This window comes from Salvelinus alpinus, chromosome 14 (genome assembly GCF_045679555.1).
Source record: "Salvelinus alpinus chromosome 14, SLU_Salpinus.1, whole genome shotgun sequence".
Lineage (NCBI taxonomy): Eukaryota > Metazoa > Chordata > Actinopteri > Salmoniformes > Salmonidae > Salvelinus > Salvelinus alpinus.
Genome location: NC_092099.1, coordinates 5,867,472 through 5,889,364, shown reverse-complemented (window position 1 = coordinate 5,889,364; position 21,893 = coordinate 5,867,472). Strand labels below are relative to the sequence as shown.

General features: G+C 42.8%; 1 protein-coding gene across 2 annotated transcripts in view; it reads left to right on the top strand.

Annotated features, from left to right (window-relative positions):
- Nucleotides 1-21,893, top strand: part of dachd (dachshund d) — a 314,871-nt gene that overhangs the window by 271,285 nt on the left and 21,693 nt on the right. For both annotated transcript variants that reach the window (XM_071341973.1, XM_071341972.1), the window contains exons 7-8: nt 10,797-10,942; nt 17,307-17,454. In XM_071341973.1, coding sequence (XP_071198074.1) covers nt 10,797-10,942; nt 17,307-17,454 — 294 coding nt within the window. The remainder of the gene's footprint in view (nt 1-10,796; nt 10,943-17,306; nt 17,455-21,893) is intronic.

Here is a 21,893-nt window from a genome sequence, read left to right as displayed (position 1 = left end):
CCGTAGTTTGTCAAATAAATTCCATGGCCTCCTGTTTTAGAGGCACCACAGCACATTGTGGAGTGAGAAAATTAACTGTATAGGTGATTCATCATTGCTATCCCACTGTCAAGGACTCCCAACTGCTATTGAGGGCTGGAGGGAGGAGAAGAGGAAGAGAGGGATGGGGGCTTTCTTTTTTAAATGATGGTATTTCATTCGCCATTGTATTTAGGCCTACTGCATCCCCATTTTTCATTTGTGGCTCCTATTATCCAGCCAAAACAGTTGTGGCATGAAATGTTATTTGTGACATGGCAGACGCGCGAGAGGGAGGTTTTGTATTTCACAACGGAGGCCCTTTACCACACTTTTACCATAGAGAGTAGCCTACAGTACATATAGCACAAGAGGCTGTCACAGCTGCTCGCTGGAGGAGACGTATCACCTGGAAACGCGGCACTCCACTCCAGCGGCCCCATCACTCCAGCGTCTGTCGCCGTAATTAAGTTTAAGTCAATGATGCCGGAGCGATGGTGAGGAATAAACATGCAAACACATGCCAGAGGAGAGGAGAATAGAGGAGAGGGGTGGTAGGGGAGAGGGAAGGAGAAGATAAGAGGAGAGGAGGAGAGGGGTGGTAGGGGAGAGGGAAGGAGAAGATAAGAGGAGAGAAGAGGAGAGGGGTGGTAGGGGAGAGGGAAGGAGAAGATAAGAGGAGAGAAGAGGAGAGGGGTGGTAGGGGAGAGGGAAGGAGAAGATAAGAGGAGAGGAGGAGAGGGGTGGTAGGGGAGAGGGAAGGAGAAGATAAGAGGAGAGGAGAGGAGAGGGGTGGTAGGGGAGAGGGAAGGAGAAGATAAGAGGAGAGAAGAGGAGAGGGGTGGTAGGGGAGAGGGAAGGAGAAGATAAGAGGAGAAAAGAGGAGAGGGGTGGTAGGGGAGAGGGAAGGAGAAGATAAGAGGAGAGGAGGAGAGGGGTGGTAGGGGAGAGGGAAGGAGAAGATAAGAGGAGAGGAGGAGAGGGGTGGTAGGGGAGAGGGAAGGAGAAGATAAGAGGAGAGAAGAGGAGAGGGGTGGTAGGGGAGAGGGAAGGAGAAGATAAGAGGAGAGGAGGAGAGGGGTGGTAGGGGAGAGGGAAGGAGAAGATAAGAGGAGAGAAGAGGAGAGGGGTGGTAGGGGAGAGGGAAGGAGGAGATAAGAGGAGAGGAGGAGAGGGGTGGTAGGGGAGAGGGAAGGAGAAGATAAGAGGAGAGAAGAGGAGAGGGGTGGTAGGGGAGAGGGAAGGAGAAGATAAGAGGAGAGGAGGAGAGGGGTGGTAGGGGAGAGGGAAGGAGAAGATAAGAGGAGAGGAGGAGAGGGGTGGTAGGGGAGAGGGAAGGAGAAGATAAGAGGAGAGAGGGGGAGAGGGGGGGTGGGGGAGAGGGAAGGAGAAGATAAGAGGAGAGGAGGAGAGGGGTGGTAGGGGAGAGGGAAGGAGAATATAAGAGGAGAGAAGAGGAGAGGGGTGGTAGGGGAGAGGGAAGGAGAAGATAAGAGGAGAGGAGGAGAGGGGTGGTAGGGGAGAGGGAAGGAGAAGATAAGAGGAGAGAAGAGGAGAGGGGTGGTAGGGGAGAGGGAAGGAGAAGATAAGAGGAGAGAAGAGGAGAGGGGTGGTAGGGGAGAGGGAAGGAGAAGATAAGAGGAGAGGAGGAGAGGGGTGGTAGGGGAGAGGGAAGGAGAAGATAAGAGGAGAGGAGGAGAGGGGTGGTAGGGGAGAGGGAAGGAGAAGATAAGAGGAGAGAAGAGGAGAGGGGTGGTAGGGGAGAGGGAAGGAGAAGATAAGAGGAGAGGAGGAGAGGGGTGGTAGGGGAGAGGGAAGGAGAAGATAAGAGGAGAGGAGGAGAGGGGTGGTAGGGGAGAGGGAAGGAGAAGATAAGAGGAGAGAAGAGGAGAGGGGTGGTAGGGGAGAGGGAAGGAGAAGATAAGAGGAGAGAAGAGGAGAGGAGGAGATTGTAGGAGATGAAGAGAAGGGAGTTGAGGACAGACCTGGTTAAAGCCTGAAGAAGAAAAAACGGATCTGGAGTTTCAATGCATTAAACACGGAGTTGAACAAACAGTGATTACTGAATATTGATTGAATTAACTGTTTGCTTCCGTGTGCTCTTGTCAACCTGCCTGTATTTGCTCACACACTTTTGTTGAAAATTACACGTACTCTGACAAGCGGTGCAGTTCAGCTCTGTAGTTGTGAGTCTATCTGGAACAGAACACAAAGCTGTTTGCTTTTCCCGTGCCGCGTGGCAGGTTGTTTCCTCTGCAACAAAGTGATCAAATATTCTCTGTGATCTGCCGGCGTGTTGCAGAAGGGGAGGCCTGCTGAGCGCAAAGCCGGAGTTTGTTAAAGCAATGATTTATGATGAATGCCAAAACTAAATAAGGGACAAAGTGCATACAGTACAAATCAATTACAAAGCTACAACAACAGGCCTTCTATCAAATCAATGTTATCACAGGTGCAGCTAAATGCTTGTGTTCCTAGCTCCACCAGTGCAGTAATACCTAGCAATAAAATAAATAAAAAAAGAATACACACAATATATAAATTAAGACATTTCAGGATGAGCAATGACAGAGATCAGAATATATATATATTATATATGTATATATACATGACCGTTCAAAAATGTGGGGTCACTTAGAAATGTCATTGTTTTTGAAAGAAAAGCATATTTTTTGTCAATAAAAATAACATCAAATTTATCAGAAATACAGTGTAGACATTGTTAATGTTGTAAATGACTATTATAGCTGGAAACGGCAGATTTCAATTCAATCTTGCAACCTTACGGTTAACTAGTCCAACGCTCTAACCACCTGCCTCTCATTGCACTCCACGAGGAGCCTGCCTGTTACGCGAATGCAGTAAGAAGCCAAGGTAAGTTGCTAGCTAGCATTAAACGTATCTTATAAAAAACAATCAATCAATCATAATCACTAGTTAACTACACATGGTTGATGATATTACTAGTTTATTTGGCGTGTCCTGCGTTGCATATAATCGATGCGGTGCGCATTTGCGAAAAAGAACTGTCGTTGCTCCAACGTGTACCTAACCATAAACATCAATGCCTTTCTTAAAATCAATACACAAGTATATATTTTTAAACCTGCATATTTAGTTAATATTGCCTGCTAACATGAATTTCTTTGTGTCACTTCTCTTGCAACAGAGTCAGGGTATATGCAGCAGTTTGGGCCGCGTGGCTCGTTGCGAACTGTGTGAAGACTATTTCTTCCTAACAAAGACAGCCAACTTCGCCAATCGGGGGATGATTTAACAAAAGCTAATTTGCGAAAAAAGCACAATCGTTGCACGACTGTACCTAACCATAAACATCAATGCCTTTCTTAAAATCAATACACAGAAGTATATATTTTTAAACCTGCATATTTAGCTAAAATAAATCCAGGTTAGCAGGCAATATTAACCTCTTTCAGCTAGGGGGCACTATTTTTATGTTTGGAAAACGTTCCCAACGTTCCCAATAACGTTCCCAATGTAAACTGACTATTTCTCAGGCCCAGATGCTAGAATTTGCATATAATTGACAGATTAGGATAGAAAACACTCTAAAGTTTCCAAACCTGTCCAAATATTGTCTGTGAGTATAACAGAACTGATTTTGCAGGCGAAAACCTGAGGAACTCCAACCCGGAAGTGCCTTTTATTTGGAGAAATCCCTGTTCCATTTAAAGGGGTATCAACCAGATTCTTTTTCCAATGGCTTCCTCAGGCCGTGACCAGGCTTTAGACATAGTTTCAAGCTTTTATTTTGAAAAAATTAGCGAGATTTATCAAAACGCGTCAGGTGTCCTTTGATTAGTTCATGTGCCCGAGAGTTGTAGCTCGACATTTTCTTTCTCTGTAGTATTGAATAGTTTACCGTCCGGTTGAAATATTATCGATTATGTATGTTAAAAACAACCTGAGGATTGATTATAAAAAACGTTTGACATGTTTCTACGAACATTACGGATACTTTTTGGAATTTTCGTCTGCCCTTCAGGACCGGAACGAGCCCGTGGTTTTCTGAACATAACGCGCAAACCAAATGGCGGTTTTTGGTTATAAATCTAATCTTTATCGAACAAAAATAACTTTTATTGTGTAACTGGGAGTCTCGTGAGTGCAAACATCCGAAGATCATCAAATGTAAGCGATTAATTGTATTGCTTTTCTGACTTTCGTGACCAAGCTAATTTGCGGCTAGCTGTTCTTACTGTTTTGTCTAGTAATTGATAAACTCACAAACGCTTGGATTGCTTTCACTGTAAAGCATATTTTCAAAATCTGACACAATAGGTGGATTAACAACAAGCTAAGCTGTGTTTTGGTATATTTCACTTGTGATTTCATGATTATAAATATTTTTTGTATTTTTTTAGAATTTGGCGCTCTGCAATTCAGCGGTTGATCCGTGCGTCAAGAAGTTAACCAGATGAAATTGTGTCACTTCGCTTGCGTTCATTGCACGCAGAGTCAGGGTATATGCAACAGTTTGGGCCGCCTGGCTCGTTGCGAACTAATTTGCCAGAATTTTACGTAATTATGACATAACATTGAAGGTTGTGCAATGTAACAGGAATATTTAGACTTATGGATGCCACCCGTTAGATAAAATACAGAACGGTTCCGTATTTCACTGAAAGAATAAATGTTTTTTTTCTCGAGATGATAGTTTCCGGATTCGACCATATTAACTTCTCTAGGGTATGTGGGACAGTAGCGTCCCACCTCGTCAACAGCCAGTGAAACTGCAGGGCGCCAAATTCAAAACAACAGAAATTCCATAATTTAAATTCCTCAAACATACAAGTATTTTACACCATTTTAAAGATACACTTGTTGTAAATTCAGCCAAAGTGTCCGATTTCAAAAAGGTTTTACGACGAAAGCACAGAAAAAGACAGCCATTTTTCCAGCCAAAGAGAGCAGTAACAAAAAGCAGAAATAGAGATAAAATTAATCACTAACATTTGATGATCTACATCAGATGACACTCATAGGACTTCATGTTACACAATACATGTATGTTTTGTTTGGTAAAGTTCATATTTATATCCAAAAATCTGAGTTTAGATGGGACGCTACTGTCTCACTTGGCAAAAAGCCTGAGAAAATGCAGGATTTGTTTTTACTATGAAAATTACTATAAAATCAAACTTTCATTAAATCACACATGAAAGACACCAAATTAAAGCTACACTGGTTGTGAATCCAGCCAAATCCAGCCAACATGTCAGATTTCAAATAGGCTTTTAAGCGAAAGGATACGATGCTATTATCTGAGGATAGCACCATTGTAAACAAAGAGAGATACACATATTTCAACCCTGCAGGCGCGGCACAAAACGCAGAAATAAAAATATAATTCATGCCTTACCTTTGACGAGCTTCTGTTGTTGGCACTCCAATATGGCCATAAACATCACAAATGGTCCTTTTGTTCGATTAATTCCATCGATATATATCCAAAATGTCCATTTATTTGGCGCGTTTGATCCAGACAAACACAGGTTACAACTTGCTCAAACGTGACGACAAAATATCTCAAAGGTTACCTGTAAACTTTGCCAAAAAATGGCAAACTACTTTTGTAATACAACTTTAGGTATTTTTTAACGTTAATAATCGATAAAATTGAAGACGGGATGATCTGTGTTCAATACAGGATTAAAACCAACTAAAGCCAGCGATCAAACAGGACACCTAGAGTGACTCGACTTCAAGATGGCCGTACTTCTTCATTACACAAAGGAATAACCTCAACCAATTTCTCAGGACTGTTGACATCCAGTGGAAGCCGTAGGAACTGCAAGCAGGTCGCTTAGAAATCTGGTTTCCCAATGAAATCTCATTGAAAAGAGAGTGACCTCAACAAAAAAAAACGGAATGGTTTGTCTTCGGGGTTTCGCCTGCTAGATAAGTTCTGTTATACTTACAGACATGATTCAAACAGTTTTAGAAACGTCACATTGTTTTCTATCCAAATCTACTAACAATATGCATATCTTATCTTCTGGGGATGAGTAGCTGGCAGTTGAATTTGGGTATGCTTTTCATCCAAATGTGAAAATGCTGCCCCCTACCCTAGAGAAGTTAATGACCTAAGGCTCTTATTTCTGTGTTTATTATATTATAATTATTATAATAATTAAGTCTATGATTTGGTAGAGCAGTCTGACTGAGTGGTGGTAGGCACCCGCAGGCTCGTGGTGCCTACCAGTGGCATTCATTCAAACAGCACTTTCATGCGTTTTGCCAGCAGCTCTTCGCTGTTTATGACTTCAAGCCTATCAACTCCCGAGATTAGGCTGGTGTAACTGATGTGAAATGGCTAGCTAGTTAGCGGGGTGCGCGCTAATAGCGTTTCAAACGTCACTCGCTCTGAGACTTGGAGTAGTTATTCCCCTTGCTCTGCATGGGTAACGCTGCTTCGAGGGTGGCTGTTGTCGATGTGTTCCTGGTTCGAGCCCAGGTAGGAGCGAGGAGAGGGACGGAAGCTATACTGTTACACTGGCAATAAAGTGCCTATAAGAACATCCAATAGTCAAAGGTATATGAAATACAAATCATATAGTGTCACGATTGTCCAAGGGAGAGAGAGAGGACCAAGGCGCAGCGTGTAAAAAATACATCTTCTCTTTATTTAGGAGATGAACGAACGAAGCAAAACAACAAATAGACGACCGTGAAGCTATAACCGAACAAAATGCAAACATGCAACCTAGACACAGACACAGACCTAGACAATGACCCAACAAAAACATGATGCATATGGCTCCCAATCAGAGACAAATGAACGACATCTGTCTCTGATTGAGAACCACTCAGGCAACCATAGACATACCTAGAAACATTCACTCAACCATAGACATACCTAGAAACATTCACACAACACAAACCCATACACTAAACCCAACACCCCCTTTTCCATATAACCACCCGAAACGAGACAAAACACAAACATTCCCCATGTCACACCCTGACCTAACTAAAATAATAAAGAAAACAAAGATAACTAAGGCCAGGGTGTGACATATAGAGAGAAATAGTCCTATAATTCCTATAATAACTACAACCTAAAACTTCTTACCTGGGAATTTTGAAGACCCATGTTAAAAGGAACCACCAGCTTTCATATGTTCTCATGTTCTGAGCAAGGAACTTAAACGTTAACTTTCTTACATGGCACATATTGCACTCTTACTTTCTTCTCCAACACTTTGTTTTTGCATTATTTAAACCAAATTGAACATGTTTCATTATTTATTTGAGGCTAAATAGATTTTATTGATGTATTATATTAAGTTAAAATAAGTGTTCATTCAGTAATGTTGTAATTGTCATTATTACAACAACAACAACAAAAAAACATACGATTAATCGGCATCGACTTTTTTTGGTCCTCCAATAATCGGTATCGGTATCGGCGTTGACAAATCATAATCGGTCGACCTCTAGTAAAGACAGTATGAACAGTATATGAATAGAAAAGATATATACAGCAGTAGGTATATAGGATGAGCCATGACTAGAATACAGTATGTAAACATTGTTAAAGTGACCAGTGTTCAATTACTCTATGTACATAAATCTCTAAGGTTCATGGTAGAGTACTGGCTGGTAGCCAGCGAGAACTATGACTAAGGCTAGTGGTGACTGTTTAACAGTCTGATGGCCTGGAGATAGAAGCTGTTTCTCAGTCTCTCGGTCCCAGGTTTGGTGCTCCTGTACAGTCTCCACCTTCTGGATGGTAGCAGGGTGAACAGGCACTGGCTCGTGTAGCTGAGGTCCTTGATGATCTTCTTGGCCTTCATGTGACACCAGGTGCTGTTGATGTCCTGGAGGGCAGGCAGTGTGACCCTGGTGATGCGTTGGGCTGACCACACCACCCTCTGGAGAGCCCTGCGGTTGTGGACGTTGCAATATCCGTAGCAGGCGGTGATACAGCCCGACAGGATGCTCTCAATGATGCATCTGTAGTTCTTGAGGGTCTTAGGGGCCAAGACGAATTTCTTCAGCCTCCTGAGGTTGAAGAAGGTGCTGTTGCGTCTTCTTCACAATGCTGTCTGTGCGAAGGGACCATTTCAGGTCGTCAGCGTTGTGGACGCCGAGGAACTTGAAGCTTTTGACCCTCTCCACCCTCTCCCTATGGAGCCCCCGTGTTGAGGATCAGCGGGGTGGAGGTGTTGTTGCCTACCTTCACCACTTGGAGTCGGCCCATCAGGAAGTCCAGGACCCAGTTGCACAGAGAGGTGTTCAGACCCGTGGCCCTGAGCTTAGTGATGAGCTTGGAGGGCACTACGTTGAAGTCTACTAGCGTTGGTAGCAGTTCTGATGATTTGATTGGACAGAGATATTTGCAGTAGTCATCAGAGAGGGGGCTATATAAAGTGTAATGTAATGAATGCAAATGGTATATGTTGTACATGTATATGAACATCAGAGGTGGTTGGAGTTCGGTGGTTATGTTTATAGTGTTGTCAGCCGCTTTAAGGCGTTGGGCGCCATTCCAATCATGTGCCATGCCAACTATTTTAAATTATATAGTAGTTATTCGTAACATTTCAGTGTAACAGTAAAAAAAATACGTGTATTTCTTGCTTCAAATGATTTTTTCGCTGGAGCTCTTGTTAGAGAGGGTGCAATTGTTTCATATGCTCAGTCATCCCACAATAAAGCAGTAAAAACATGAACCACAGCAAATTACCACAGCAGTGACTTCTTAAAAGTAGGCAGTTCATTCTTTTTTCATGAAGTCAAATGATAAACTGATTTGAATCCATTAGGTATCCATTCAACAGGAGTGAAAGTATAAAACAAGAGGAGGAAAGAAGAGCAGAGAGGCTGTTGCCGCTCTCCACGGACCAACAGTGTATATTGCACTCTCTTTTTCCCTCTCCCCAAAAATTACAATCTCTAAACTGTGGATCCTAGCACTCTAATACTCCACTGCCTGCTGGTGAGCCCATGTTTCCAGGGCATTTGCAGATGCTCTAAATAATCTCCAATGTTTTTGCTCAATCTGCTCTGAGGATGGGTGAAATAAATACTTTAAACTAATTAATGGCCGACCAGCTGTTCCTACCACTTTGCTGGCGTTAGTGAATATTGATGGGAGGAGAGAGAGAAAGAGAGGGGGGGGGAGGGAGCGAGACCGTGAGGAGGGAAAGAGAGAGACTGTGAGGAGGGAGCTTGTCTGTTTTTGTGCAGCATTCACTCTGCCACGTACACATGTATGAATAGTGGATGAGAGGAGAGAGAGGGGACCTGCACAGAGCACAGTCAGGGTGCAGCATTAGAAGAATAAAAGTGGATTTGATAAAAATGGAGAAAACAGGGACAACTGATGGCACATATAATATATCATTTTCAGGCGTGTGTGTGTTCTTGTTTTCCTACCTTATCAGGACCCTAATGTCCTAACAATTCACCTGAATGTTCTGAAAAGGTAGGAAAACAAATCACTTTTTTGGAAAAGTCAGGACTTCATGTCCTGAATTTTTTCAAATGCTATTTTAAGGATTAGGTTCAGGGTTTTGGGGTTGAGGTTAGGGTTAAGGTTAGGATTTTGGGGGTTAAGGTTAGGTTTGGTTAGGGGTAGGGTTAGGTTTAGGGTTAGGGAAAATAGGATTTGTAATGGTCAAACATTTTCACTCCCCAAAAAGTCCTGAAATGTTACAAAAATAAAGCTGTGTGTGTGCGTGCATGTGTGTGATATAAGTGGTAGACTTATTAAGGCTCTTCAGACATAAACACAAAGTGAAACCTCTTTCTGACAGAGTGTAATGTCTCTCTCTTTCTTTATCTAGCTATCTCTCTCTCTCAATTCAATTTAATTCAATTCAGAAGTTTTTATTGACAAAGTGGAACCTCTTCCTGACGGAGTGTAATATCTCTCTCTTTCTGTATCGAGTGCTCTCTCTGAATTCAATTGAATTCAATTCAGAAGTCTTTATTGTTATGGAAGTGTTCAACACATACATTACCAAAGCAAACATATAGAAACATATCAATGATGACACAGATAGATATTTTGCACATACACATGCATACACACACCACTCTCTCTCTCTCTCTCTCTCTCTCTCTGGTGTGTTATGGATAGTGTGTACAGCAGATGGCAGGGCCCTGCCTGGCCCTCTGTTGGTGATGAATGGTGGATGATGTCATCCTGTAGGTTTGACAGGCACCCGTGCGTGCGTACACAAAGGAAGCTGAACCAGCCGAGGTAATGGAGCTCTGTGGGCCTGCTTCTTCTTATTTGGGAATCCACATGATAGCAGTTCCCTTCAACGGGAAAAGCTGAATTTGTGTCCTGGATGGATGAAGGTTAACCCTTTGGTTAGACCCTGAGAGACAGTGTAGAGTAGACAATGCAGACTGGAGTGAATCTCAAACGTCTTTTTGTGATTTCTTGTGATCTCTCTCCTCGCCTCATTCTCGAAAAACATTGGATGAGAAGAAATGGCGATTTGAGAAGGAGGCACTGCTTTTTTAAGAAATGCTTTTCAGATTTAGCACTGGACTGGATTTTCTATCAGAGTGGACCTGAGAACTCTGATTGACTGAGTCATAGAGTTCAATACTTATACAACTACTGTTGTCAACCAATAAGAGCCAAGCTACTGTTTGGATGCACAGTAGGATCATTAAACATATGATTCGAAATGTCTCACAGCAGAAAAAAAGTATATAAACCACTATGTAAGGTACTGTGTTTAATTTCAAAGCTGTCAGTAAAGAATCATGTCCTTACTTGTTCTGTATTCCAGATGACAATCATATGTGCACCCCGACGGCGAGAGACAGCTACGAGAGGCTGTCACTGGCTGGACAAGGTCTACCACCTGGCTTCCCTTCGCCATTCCTGTTCCCAGACGGCCTGTCATCTATTGAGAATCTTCTCACTAACATACAGGTACAGTAGGTCTGACCAATCGAGGTGCTCCTCACTAACATACACTTACAGTACCAGTCACAAGTTTGGACACAGCTACTCATTCCAGGGTTTTTCTTTATTTTTACTATTTTCTTACTTTGTAGAATAATAGTGAAGACATGAAAATTATGAAATAACACATATGGAATTATGTAGTAACCAAAAAAGTGTTAAACGAATAAAAATATATTTTATATAATATATTCTTCAAAGTGGCGCCAGAGGGGATAGCTGCTGTTTTACGGGCTCCTAACCAACTGCTATTTTGTAATTTTTTTCGCATTGTTTGTCACTCATTTTGTACATAATACTGATGCTACCGTCTCTTATGACACGGGAACCCAAACCGGCTCCGCGGGTGCGCCATTGTGCATAAATGTATTTTGTCCCCCCACACCAAACACGATCACGACACGCAGGTTAAAATATCAAAACAAACTCTCAACCAATTATATTAATTTGAGGACAGGTCGAAAAGCATTAAATATTAATGGCAATTTAGCTAGTTAGTTTGCACTTGCTAGCTAATTTGTCCTATTTAGCTAGCTTGCTGTTGCTAGCTAATTTGTCCTGGGATATAAACATTGAGTTGTCATTTTACCTGAAATGCACAAGGTCCTCTACTCCGCCAATTAATCCACACATAAAACGGTCAATCGAATCGTTTCTAGTCATCTCTCCTCCTTCCTGCTTTTTCTTCTTTATACAGGAAGGCCTTAGCAATACTATACAGGTAGGCCTTAGCAATACTCTACAGGTAAGCCTTAGCAATAGTTTACAGGTAGATCTTAGCAATACTATACAAGTAGACCTTAGAAATACTCTACAAGTAGGCTTTAGCAATAATCTCTACACATATTAGGTCCATCAATAGAGAATACCCTAGCTAATACACAGGTAGATCTTACAAATAGCAATAGAGTGAAGAAAACTTCAGTTAGTATAGCCGTTTGTCTTAAGTACCATTTAGGCTGCAATTGTAAAGACCAAGGTCTGTATTCACAAAGCATCTCAGTATGGGAGTACTGATCTAGGATCAGGGCACCGAGTTCCATATAATCTTATTCAATGTGAGGCCTCCCGAGTGGCGAGTGGTCTAAGGCACTGCATCGCAGTGCTAGCTGTGCCACTAGAGCTCCTGTTTCGAGTCCAGGCTCTGTCACAGCCGACTGCGACCGGGAGACCCATGGGGCGCAGCATAATTGGACCAGCGTCGTCTGGAATGTTCTTGTCCCATCGCGCACTAGCGACTACTGTGGCGGGCCGGGTGCAATGCACGCTGACACGGTCGCCAGTTGTATGTTATTTCCTCCGACACATTGGTGTGGCTGGCTTCCAGCTTGTGTCAAGAAGCAGTGCGGCTTGGCTGGGTTGTGTTTCAGAGGACGCACGGCTCTCGACCTTCGCCTCTCCCGAGTCCGTACGGGAGTTGCAGCGATGAGACAAGACTGTAACTACCAATTGGAGATCATGAAATTGGGGAGAAAAAAGGGCATATAAAAAAATGTAATGTTTTGAAAACATTTATACAAAAAATTTAATAATAGGTAACCTGCATTCAAATAAATTAATATCTTGGCGTTCTATACTGAACAAAAATAGCACGATCATTACACAGCTGCACCTTGTGCTGGGGACAATAAAAGGCCACTCTAAAATTTGCAGTTTTGTCACAAAATACAATGCCACAAGTTTTGAGGGAGCAGGCAATTGACATTCTGAATGCAGGAATGTCCACCAGAGCGGTTACCAGAGAATTGTATGTTCATTTCTCTACCATAAGCCGCCTCCAACGTCGTTTTAGAGAATTTGGCAGTACGTCTAACTGGCCTCACAACCGCAGACCACGTGTAACCACGCCAGCCCAGGACCTGCACATCCAGCTTTTTCACCTGCGGGATATTCTGAGACCAGCCACCCGCCAGCTAATGAAACTGTGTACAACAGAATCATTTCTGCACAAACTGTCAGAGGGAAGCTCATCTGCGTGCTCGTCGTCCTCACCAGGGTCTTGACCTGACTGCAGTTCAGCGTCGTAACTGACTTCAATGGGAAAATGCTCACCTTCGATGGTCACTGGCACACTGGAGTATGGCATCGCGTGGGCGAGTGGTTTGCTGATGTCAAAAGAGTGCCCCATGGTGGTGCTGAGGTTATGGTATCTGTATTCCCAGTCATATCTGTATTCCCAGTCATGTGAAATCCACCGATTAGGGCCTAATGAAGTGATTTCAATTGACTGATCTTCTTATATGAACTGTAACTCAGTAAAATCTTTGAAATTGTTGGATGTTGCTTTCATATGTTTTGTTCAGTGTACTTAATAATGATGTGGATACAGCACTCCCTTGCTCGCTGCTCCGATACCCCGATACCACAGACATCAGAGTCCTCCACGGTTACCCCTTTGGTCTGTGCATTAATTAGAAAACAACACACAGCTCCAACACACATACACACAACTCCGACACTAAAGTAAGTCATCTCTGATAATGATCTCGGCATTTAATATTTATATACAAATCAACAAAATGAAACCGAGCAGATAATTGAGATAAAGCAACTACGTCTAAATTGGGGTCATGGGAACCGACAATTAGCTAACTATAGCCCACTGCATTTGGTGTAATTACATGTAGACGGAGAGTAATTGTTGTGGAAACAGACACAGAATGGAGACTGTAATAATGAGTAGTCAAACAGTAGTAGCAGGGCTGTAAAAGCCTGAGAGAGATTTTTGTATCTCAGTTGGTATCATTCATAGATAGTTAGTCTCAGAAACCCCAGACCTAGGGCAATAGCCATGAGTCTGAGAAAAATGGGGTTATGGGTCTTGGTGTGATAGATCCTTATCGAGGTCAAAAAGGATATCACAATGCATTCAGAAAGTATTCAGACCCTTGACTTTTTCCACATTTTGTTACGTTACAGCCTTATTCTAAAATGTATTAAATAGTTTTTGTCCCTCATCAATCTACACACAATATCCCATAATGACAAAGCAAAAGGTTTTTATTTATTTTTGCTTAAAAAAAAATACAATAAAAACTGAAATATCAAATCAAAGTTTATTTGTCACGTGCGCTGAATACAACAGGTGTAGACTTTACAGTGAAATGCTTACTTACAGGCTCTAACCAATAGTGCAAAAAAGGTGTTAGGTGAACAATGGGTAAGTAAAGAAATAAAACAACAGTAAAAAGACAGGCTATATACAGTAGCGAGGCTATAAAAGTAGCAAGGCTACATACAGACACCGGTTAGTCAGGCTGATTGAGGTAGTATGTACATGTAGATATGGTTAAAGTGACTATGCATAAATGATGAACAGAGAGTAGCAGTAGCGTATAAAGAGGGGTTGGCGGGTGGTGGGACACAATGCAGATAGCCCGGTTAGCCAATGTGTGGGAGCACTGGTTAGTCGGCCCAATTGAGGTAGTATGTACATGAATGTATAGTTAAAGTGACTATGCATATATGATAAACAGAGAGTAGCAGCAGCGTAAAAAGAGGGTTTGGGGGGGGCACATAATGCAAATAGTCCGGGTAGCCATTTGATTACCTGTTCAGGAGTCTTATGGCTTGGGGGTAAAAACTGTTGAGAAGCATTTTTGTCCTAGACTTGGCACTGCGGTACCGCTTTCCATGCGGTAGTAGAGAGAACAGTCTATGACTGGGGTGGCTGGGGTCTTTGACAATTTTTAGGGCCTTCCTCTGACACCGCCTGGTGTAGAGGTCCTGGGTGGCAGGTAGCTTAGCCCCAGTGATGTACTGGGCCGTACTCACTACTCTCTGTAGTGCCTTGCGGGTCAGAGGCCGAGTAATTGCCATACCAGGCAGTGATGCAACCAGTCAGGATGCTCTCGATGTTGCAGCTGTAGATCCTTTTGAGGATCTCAGGACGCATGCCAAATCTTTTTAGTTTCCTGAGGGGGAATAGGCTTTGTCGTGCCTCTTCACGACTGTCTTGGTGTGTTTGGACCATTCTAGTTTGTTGTTGATGTGGACACCGAAGAACTTGAAGCTCTCAACCTGCTCCACTACAGCCCCGTCAATGAAAATGGGGGCGTGCTCGGTCCTCCTTTTTTACATAAGTATTCAGACCCTTTACTCAGTACTTTGTTGAAGCACCTTGACAGCGATTACAGCCTCGAGTCTTCTTGGGTATGACGCTACAAGCTTGGCACAGCTGTATTAGGGGAGTTTCTCCCATTCTTCTCTGCAGATCCTCTCTCTTTGTCAGGTTGGATGGGGAGCGTCGCTGCACAGCTATTTTCAGGTCTCTCCAGAAAGTTAGATCGGGTTCAAGTCAGGGCTCTGGCTGGGCCAGTCAAGGACAATCAGAAACTTGTCCCGAAGCCATTGCTGCATTGTCTTGGCTGTCTGCCTAGGGTCATTGTCCTGTTGGAAGGTGAACCTTCACCCCAGTCTGAGGTCCTGAGCACTCTGGAGCAGGTTTTCATCAAGGATCTCTCTGTACTTTGCTCCATTCATCTTTCCCTCGATCCTGACTAGTCTCCCAGTCCCTGTCGCTGAACCACCCCACAGTATGATGTTGCCACCACCATCCTTCACTGTAGGGATGGTATTGGCCAGGTGATGAGCGGTGCTCCAAGTGGGCTGTCATGTGCCTTTTACTGAGGAGGGGCTTCCGTCTGGTCACTCTACTTTAAAGACCTGATTGGTGGAGTGCTGCAGAGATGGTTGTCCTTCTGGAAGGTTCTTTCATCTCCACAGAGGAACTCTGGAGCACTGTCAGAGTGACCATTGTGTTCTTGGTCACCTCCCTGACCAAGGCCCTTCTCCCCCATTGCTCAGTTTGGCCAGGCGACCAGCTCTTGGAAGAGTCTTGGTGGTTCCAAATGTATTCCATTTAAGAATGATGGAGGCCACTCTGTTCTTGGGGACCTTCAATGCTGCAGAAATGTTTGGGTACCCTTCCCCAAATATGTGCCTCAACACAATCCTGTCTCGGAGCTCTGTAGACAGTTCCTTTGACCTCGTGGCTTGGTTTTTGCTCTGACATGCACTGTCAACCTTATACAGACAGGTGTGTGCCTTTCCAAATCATGTCCAATTAATTGAATTTACCACAGGTGGACTCCAATCAAGTTGTAGAAACATCTCAAGAATGATCAATGGAAGCAGGATGCACCTGAGCTCAATTTCAAGGCTCATAACAAAGGGTCTGAGTACTTATATAATAAGATATTTCTGTTTTTCATTTTATTTTTCATAGAAAAATAGATTTTTTTTTTTTGGTTTGTCATTATGGGCTACTGTGTGTAGATTGACGAAGGGAAAAAATGATTTAATCAATTTTAGAATAAGGCTGTAACGTAACAAAATGTGGAAAAAGTCAAGGGGTCTGAGCTCTGTAGATGAAAAGATGATAGAACAGGCCTTAACAAGATAAAGATGAGCTAGATACTTCTCTATCCGTCCACCTGTATTTCACAACTATGACCAAGAGGGGTCAGACAAACCTCAATCACTCCATCTCGCACACTTGACACATTTTTTTAAATTAACTAAATTGTTACTATGAAGAAATACAATGATAACACATACAAAAAACGTACTGTAAATGATAAAACATAACTATCCCTCATTCAATAGCAGTTTATTTTACCTTTACGTGATGCTCTGTAATTGTGTGTGTGTGTGTGTGTGTGTGTGTGTGTGTGTGTGTGTGTGTGTGTGTGTGTGTGTGTGTGTGTGTGTGTGTGTGTGTGTGTGTGTGTGTGTGTGTGTGTGTGTGTGTCTCTGTATGTGTGTGTGTGTGTGTGTGTGTCTCTGTATGTCTCTCTGTGTGTGTGTGTGTGTGTGTGTGTGTGTGTGTGTGTGTGTGTGTGTGTGTGTGTGTGTGTGTGTGTGTGTGTGTGTGTGTGTGTGTGTGTGTGTGTGTGTGTGTGTGTGTGTGTGTGTGTGTGTGTGTGTCTCTGTATGTCTCTGTGTGTGTGTGTGTGTGTGTGTGTGTGTGTGTGTGTGTGTGTGTGTGTGTGTGTGTGTGTGTGTGTGTGTGTGTGTGTGTGTGTGTGTGTGTGTGTGTGTGTGTGTGTGTCTCTCTGTATGTCTCTGTATGTCTGTGTGTGTGTGTGTGTGTGTGTGTGTGTGTGTGTGTGTGTGTGTGTGTGTGTGTGTGTGTGTGTGTGTGTGTGTGTGTCTCTGTATGTCTCGTGTGTGTGTGTGTGTGTGTGTGTGTGTGTGTGTGTGTGTGTGTGTGTGTGTGTGTGTGTGTGTGTGTGTGTGTGTGTGTGTGTGTGTGTGTGTGTGTGTGCATGCACTTGTGAGTGTATTTGTACTAACTGATGTGTGTGTGTGTTTGTATGTGTGTGTGCAGGGCCTGCTGAAGGTGGCAATTGACAACGCGCGGGCCCAGGAGAAGCAGGTGCAGCTGGAGAAGACGGAGCTGAAGATGGAGCTGTTCAGGGAAAGAGAGCTCCGGGAGACCCTGGAGAAACAGCTCGCTATCGAACAGAAGAACAGAGGTAGGTGTGTGTGTGTGTGTGTGTGTGTGTGTGTGTGTGTGTGTGTGTGTGTGTGTGTGTGTGTGTGTGTGTGTGTGTGTGTGTGTGTGTGTGTGTGTGTGTGTGTGTGTGTGTGTGTGTTTGCACACAAAAGAACAGAGGTACTGACAACCACCTGGCAGAGAGAGTGAGAGAGATGGAGATAGAGGGAGAAGAGAGAGAGTGAGAGTTTGTGTATGTGAGAGAGAGACTCAGAGTCTCTGTGTGTGGGTCACATACAGTGGGGAGAACAAGTATTTGATACACTGCCGATTATGCAGGTTTTCCTACTTACAAAGCATGTAGAGGTTTGTAATTTTTATCATAGGTACACTTCAACTGTGAGAGACGGAATCTAAAACAAAAATCCAGAAAATCACATTGTATGATTTTTAAGTAATTAATTTGCATTTTATTGCATGACAAGTATTTGATACATCAGAAAAGCAGAACTTAATATTTGGTACAGAAACCTTTGTTTGCAATTACAGAGATCATACGTTTCCTGTAGTTCTTGACCAGGTTTGCACACACTGCAGCAGGGATTTTGGCCCACTCCTCCATACAGAACTTCTCCAGATCCTTCAGGTTTCGGGGCTGTCGCTGGGCAATACGGACTTTCAGCTCCCTCCAAAGATTTTCTATTGGGTTCAGGTCTGGAGACTGGCTAGGCCACTCCAGGACCTTGAGATGCTTCTTACGGAGCCACTACTTAGTTGCCCTGGCTGTGTGTTTTGGGTCGTTGTCATGCTGGAAGACCCAGCCACGACCCATCTTCAATGCTCTTACTGAGGGAAGGAGGTTGTTGGCCAAGATCTCGCAATACATGGCCCCATCCATCCTCCCCTCAATACGGTGCAGTCGTCCTGTCCCCATTGCAGAAAGGCATCCCCAAAGAATGATGTTTCCACCTCCATGCTTCACGGTTGGGATGGTGTTCTTGGGGTTGTACTCATCCTTCTTCTTCCTCCAAACACGGCGAGTGTAGTTTAGACCAAAAAGCTCTATTTTTGTCTCATCAGACCACATGACCTTCTCCCATTCCTCCTCTGGATCATCCAGATGGTCATTGGCAAACTTCAGACGGGCCTGGACATGCGCTGGCTTGAGCAGGGGGACCTTGCGTGCGCTGCAGGATTTTAATCCATGATGGCGTGGTGTGTTACTAATGGTTTTCTTTGAGACTGTGGTCCCAGCTCTCTTCAGGTCATTGACCAGGTCCTGCCGTGTAGTTCTGGGCTGATCCCTCACATTCCTCATGATCATTGATGCCCCACGAGGTGAGATCTTGCATGGAGCCCCAGACCAAGGGTGATTGACCGTCATCTTGAACTTCTTCCATTTTCTAATAATTGCGCCAACATTTGTTGCCTTCTTACCAAGCTGCTTGCCTATTGTCCTGTAGCCCATCCCAGCCTTGTGCAGGTCTACAATTTTATCCCTGATGTCCTTACACAGCTCTCTGGTCTTGGCCATGGAGAGGTTGGAGTATGTTTGATTGAGTGTGTGGACAGGTGTCTTTTATACAGGTAACGAGTTCAAACAGGTGCAGTTAATACAGGTAATGAGTGGAGAGCAGGAGGGCTTCTTAAAGAAAAACTAACAGGTCTGTGAGAGCCGGAATTCTTACTGGTTGGTAGGTGATCAAATACTTATGTCATGCAATAAAATGCTAATTAATTACTTAAAAATCATACAATGTGATTTTCTGGATTTTTGTTTTAGATTCCGTCTCTCACAGTTGAAGTGTACCTATGATAAAAATTACAGACCTCTACATGCTTTGTAAGTAGGAAAACCTGCAAAATCGGCAGTGTATCAAATACTTGTTCTCCCCACTGTAGCAGTACAGTCTACTAGCTGCTGCTCACAAGAACAACAATAACACTACACCAGGGATATTCAACCAGGGTCCACGGCGGTACTGCAGGGGGTCCGTAAAAATATATAACAAAATTAGAATAATATTAAAATACATTTTCTTTACAATATAAACACATTTTGCATGAAATATATACAGTAGAAAATAGAATATATATATTTCTCAACTCGTAATATTACACTCATTGGAGCCAATTACACTCACTGAAGTCAAATGATGAAAACATCAGTAGCCTAAACATCATTATAAGCACCAAGTGGCCTTGATAAATAGTGAAACTCGGCACAAAAGCAATAAGGGCATTATAATGAATATAAATGTCAATATGACAGCAGTCAAAAATAGTCAATTATTGTCAGTTCTTCACGCAATGGCTTCAGTTGGATTTAATTTAGCTGTTATCCCACAATTTTCGTAATTTTCACTTGCTTGACACACTTTGACATACTTTTTTGTTGTTGTTGTGTGTTTTGGATCATTGTCTTGCTGCGTGACCCAACTGCGCTTCAGCTTCAGATCACAGACAGATGGCCTGACATTCTCCTGTAGAATTCGAGCCGAATTCATGTTTCCTTCTATTAAGGCAAGTTGTCAGGTAATCCGTCTGTGAGCTGAAGCCGAAGGTCAGTTGGGTCATGCAGCAAGACAATGATCCAAAACACACAATCAAGTCTAAATGAAAATGGCTAAAAAGAAACACATTTTGAAGTTTTGGAATGGTCTAGTCAGACCTAATCCACATTGCGATGTTGTTGCAAGACTTGAAACAAGCTGTTCTTGCTCGAAAACCCACTAATGTCGCTGAGTTACAGCAGTTCTGCACGGAAGAAAATTCCTCACAGCAACGTAAGAGACTGATCAACAACTACAGGAAGTGTTTGGTTGGAGTCGTTGCAACTAAAGGTGACACAACCAGTTATTGAGTGTAAGGGAGCAATTACTTTTTCACACAGGGGCATTAGGTGTTGCATAACTTTGTTTATTAAATAAATGTGATCCGATTCAGGAAACTAGGCATATGTCGCAAGTCACGACTTCACGGAAGCCGTTTGAACGTAAAAAATGTTTTTTTTAATCAAAATGCGTTTTTTGGCGCAGAAATGCCTCCTCGAACATGTGAACTTTCATGTGCCTTAATAACAAATTTGTATGACATCTGTAAATACAAATAAAATTGTTCAATTATGAGCCTTGTTGGTTAAGCCACAGAAAAAGTTAGCAACCTTCCCACTAGCCATGATTGGCTGAGATAATGAGTGGGCTGGACATGCCAAGAGAGGACTTCGAATTGGTCTGCCATATAGAGGGCTTCTGTCTATTTGAGCTCGTCAGTCTGGGTTGGTAATCCTGTCGAACACAGCTTTTTTTATATTGCTCTCCACTTTCTGGAGGATCAAGTTTTGAAATCAGTGGAATTAGAGTATGATAGCTAAAGAGATGGAGAAAACACCTGTCTCTGGATTACATCTTAAAACTAAGGACGTGGTATGAAATTCCTGACAGGGAGATGCGTCCATCATGCATGATGATGTATACAGGTAAGATAGTCTAGCGTTAGCTAGCTACATTATCAGATATTACACGTTTCTAATTTTGACAGAAAGTGATTTCATTTCAAGCTAAAGTGTACTGTTAGCTAGCTAGGTAACGTTAGTTGGCTGGCTCCCTAGCTGATGTTATTATTCGTATCCCAGAGCTGTTTGCTTTTCTAGTTAGAGCCTAATGTTAGCTAGCTAACATTGGATCTAGTTGTTTAGCACCCAGCACTGTGGCATTGTTGGCACTTTGTTCATTGTTGTTTAACTAGCTAACGTTAGCTGGCTCGCTCGTTAGCTAATGTTACATGACGTGTGTACATCACCCGTTGAATGTAAACGGTGTCAGTAAACGTCTGCAAAAAAGTGTAAGAAAATTGTTGCCAACAGAGCTGGTTAGGCTGTTTTCATGTTATCCAGAGATAAACAAATGATCGGCCAGAACGTCAAGTGTGCTCTCCGAGAGTGAAACGTTATGGGTGGGGCTAAAGCTTAGAGGGTGTGGACGATGCTGAATTGATGTAGACAAAGAAGAGCTCTTCACTAGATACCAAAACATTCAAAGGCGATTTTCTTAAAATTGAGTTTACAAGTTGATCAACTTTCAAAGCAGAATTACTTTCCCACTGTTCCTCAAATGCAGTGTATGATATACCATTTTATAGCTCTGAGTCTCTACTTTTATCCAATGTAAAAAACACCTTTTCACATTTTTCTACATAAGACAGAATCCAGGTGGTGAGTCACAAATAAAATAAGTGTGTAATTGTTATGTTATTTGTTCACTCAGGTTTCCTTTATCTAATAGTAAGTATTGGTTGTAGATCTGATAACATTCAGTATCAAAAATATGCAAAAGTATAGATAATTAGAAAGGGTGCAAATACTTTTTCACGGCACTGTACCATTTTAAGATTATAATTAAAATGGATCAATACAATAGAATGGTCCGCCCTTTTCTTCACTCACTACTGGTGATTACAGAATTATGCATCGTTCTCTTC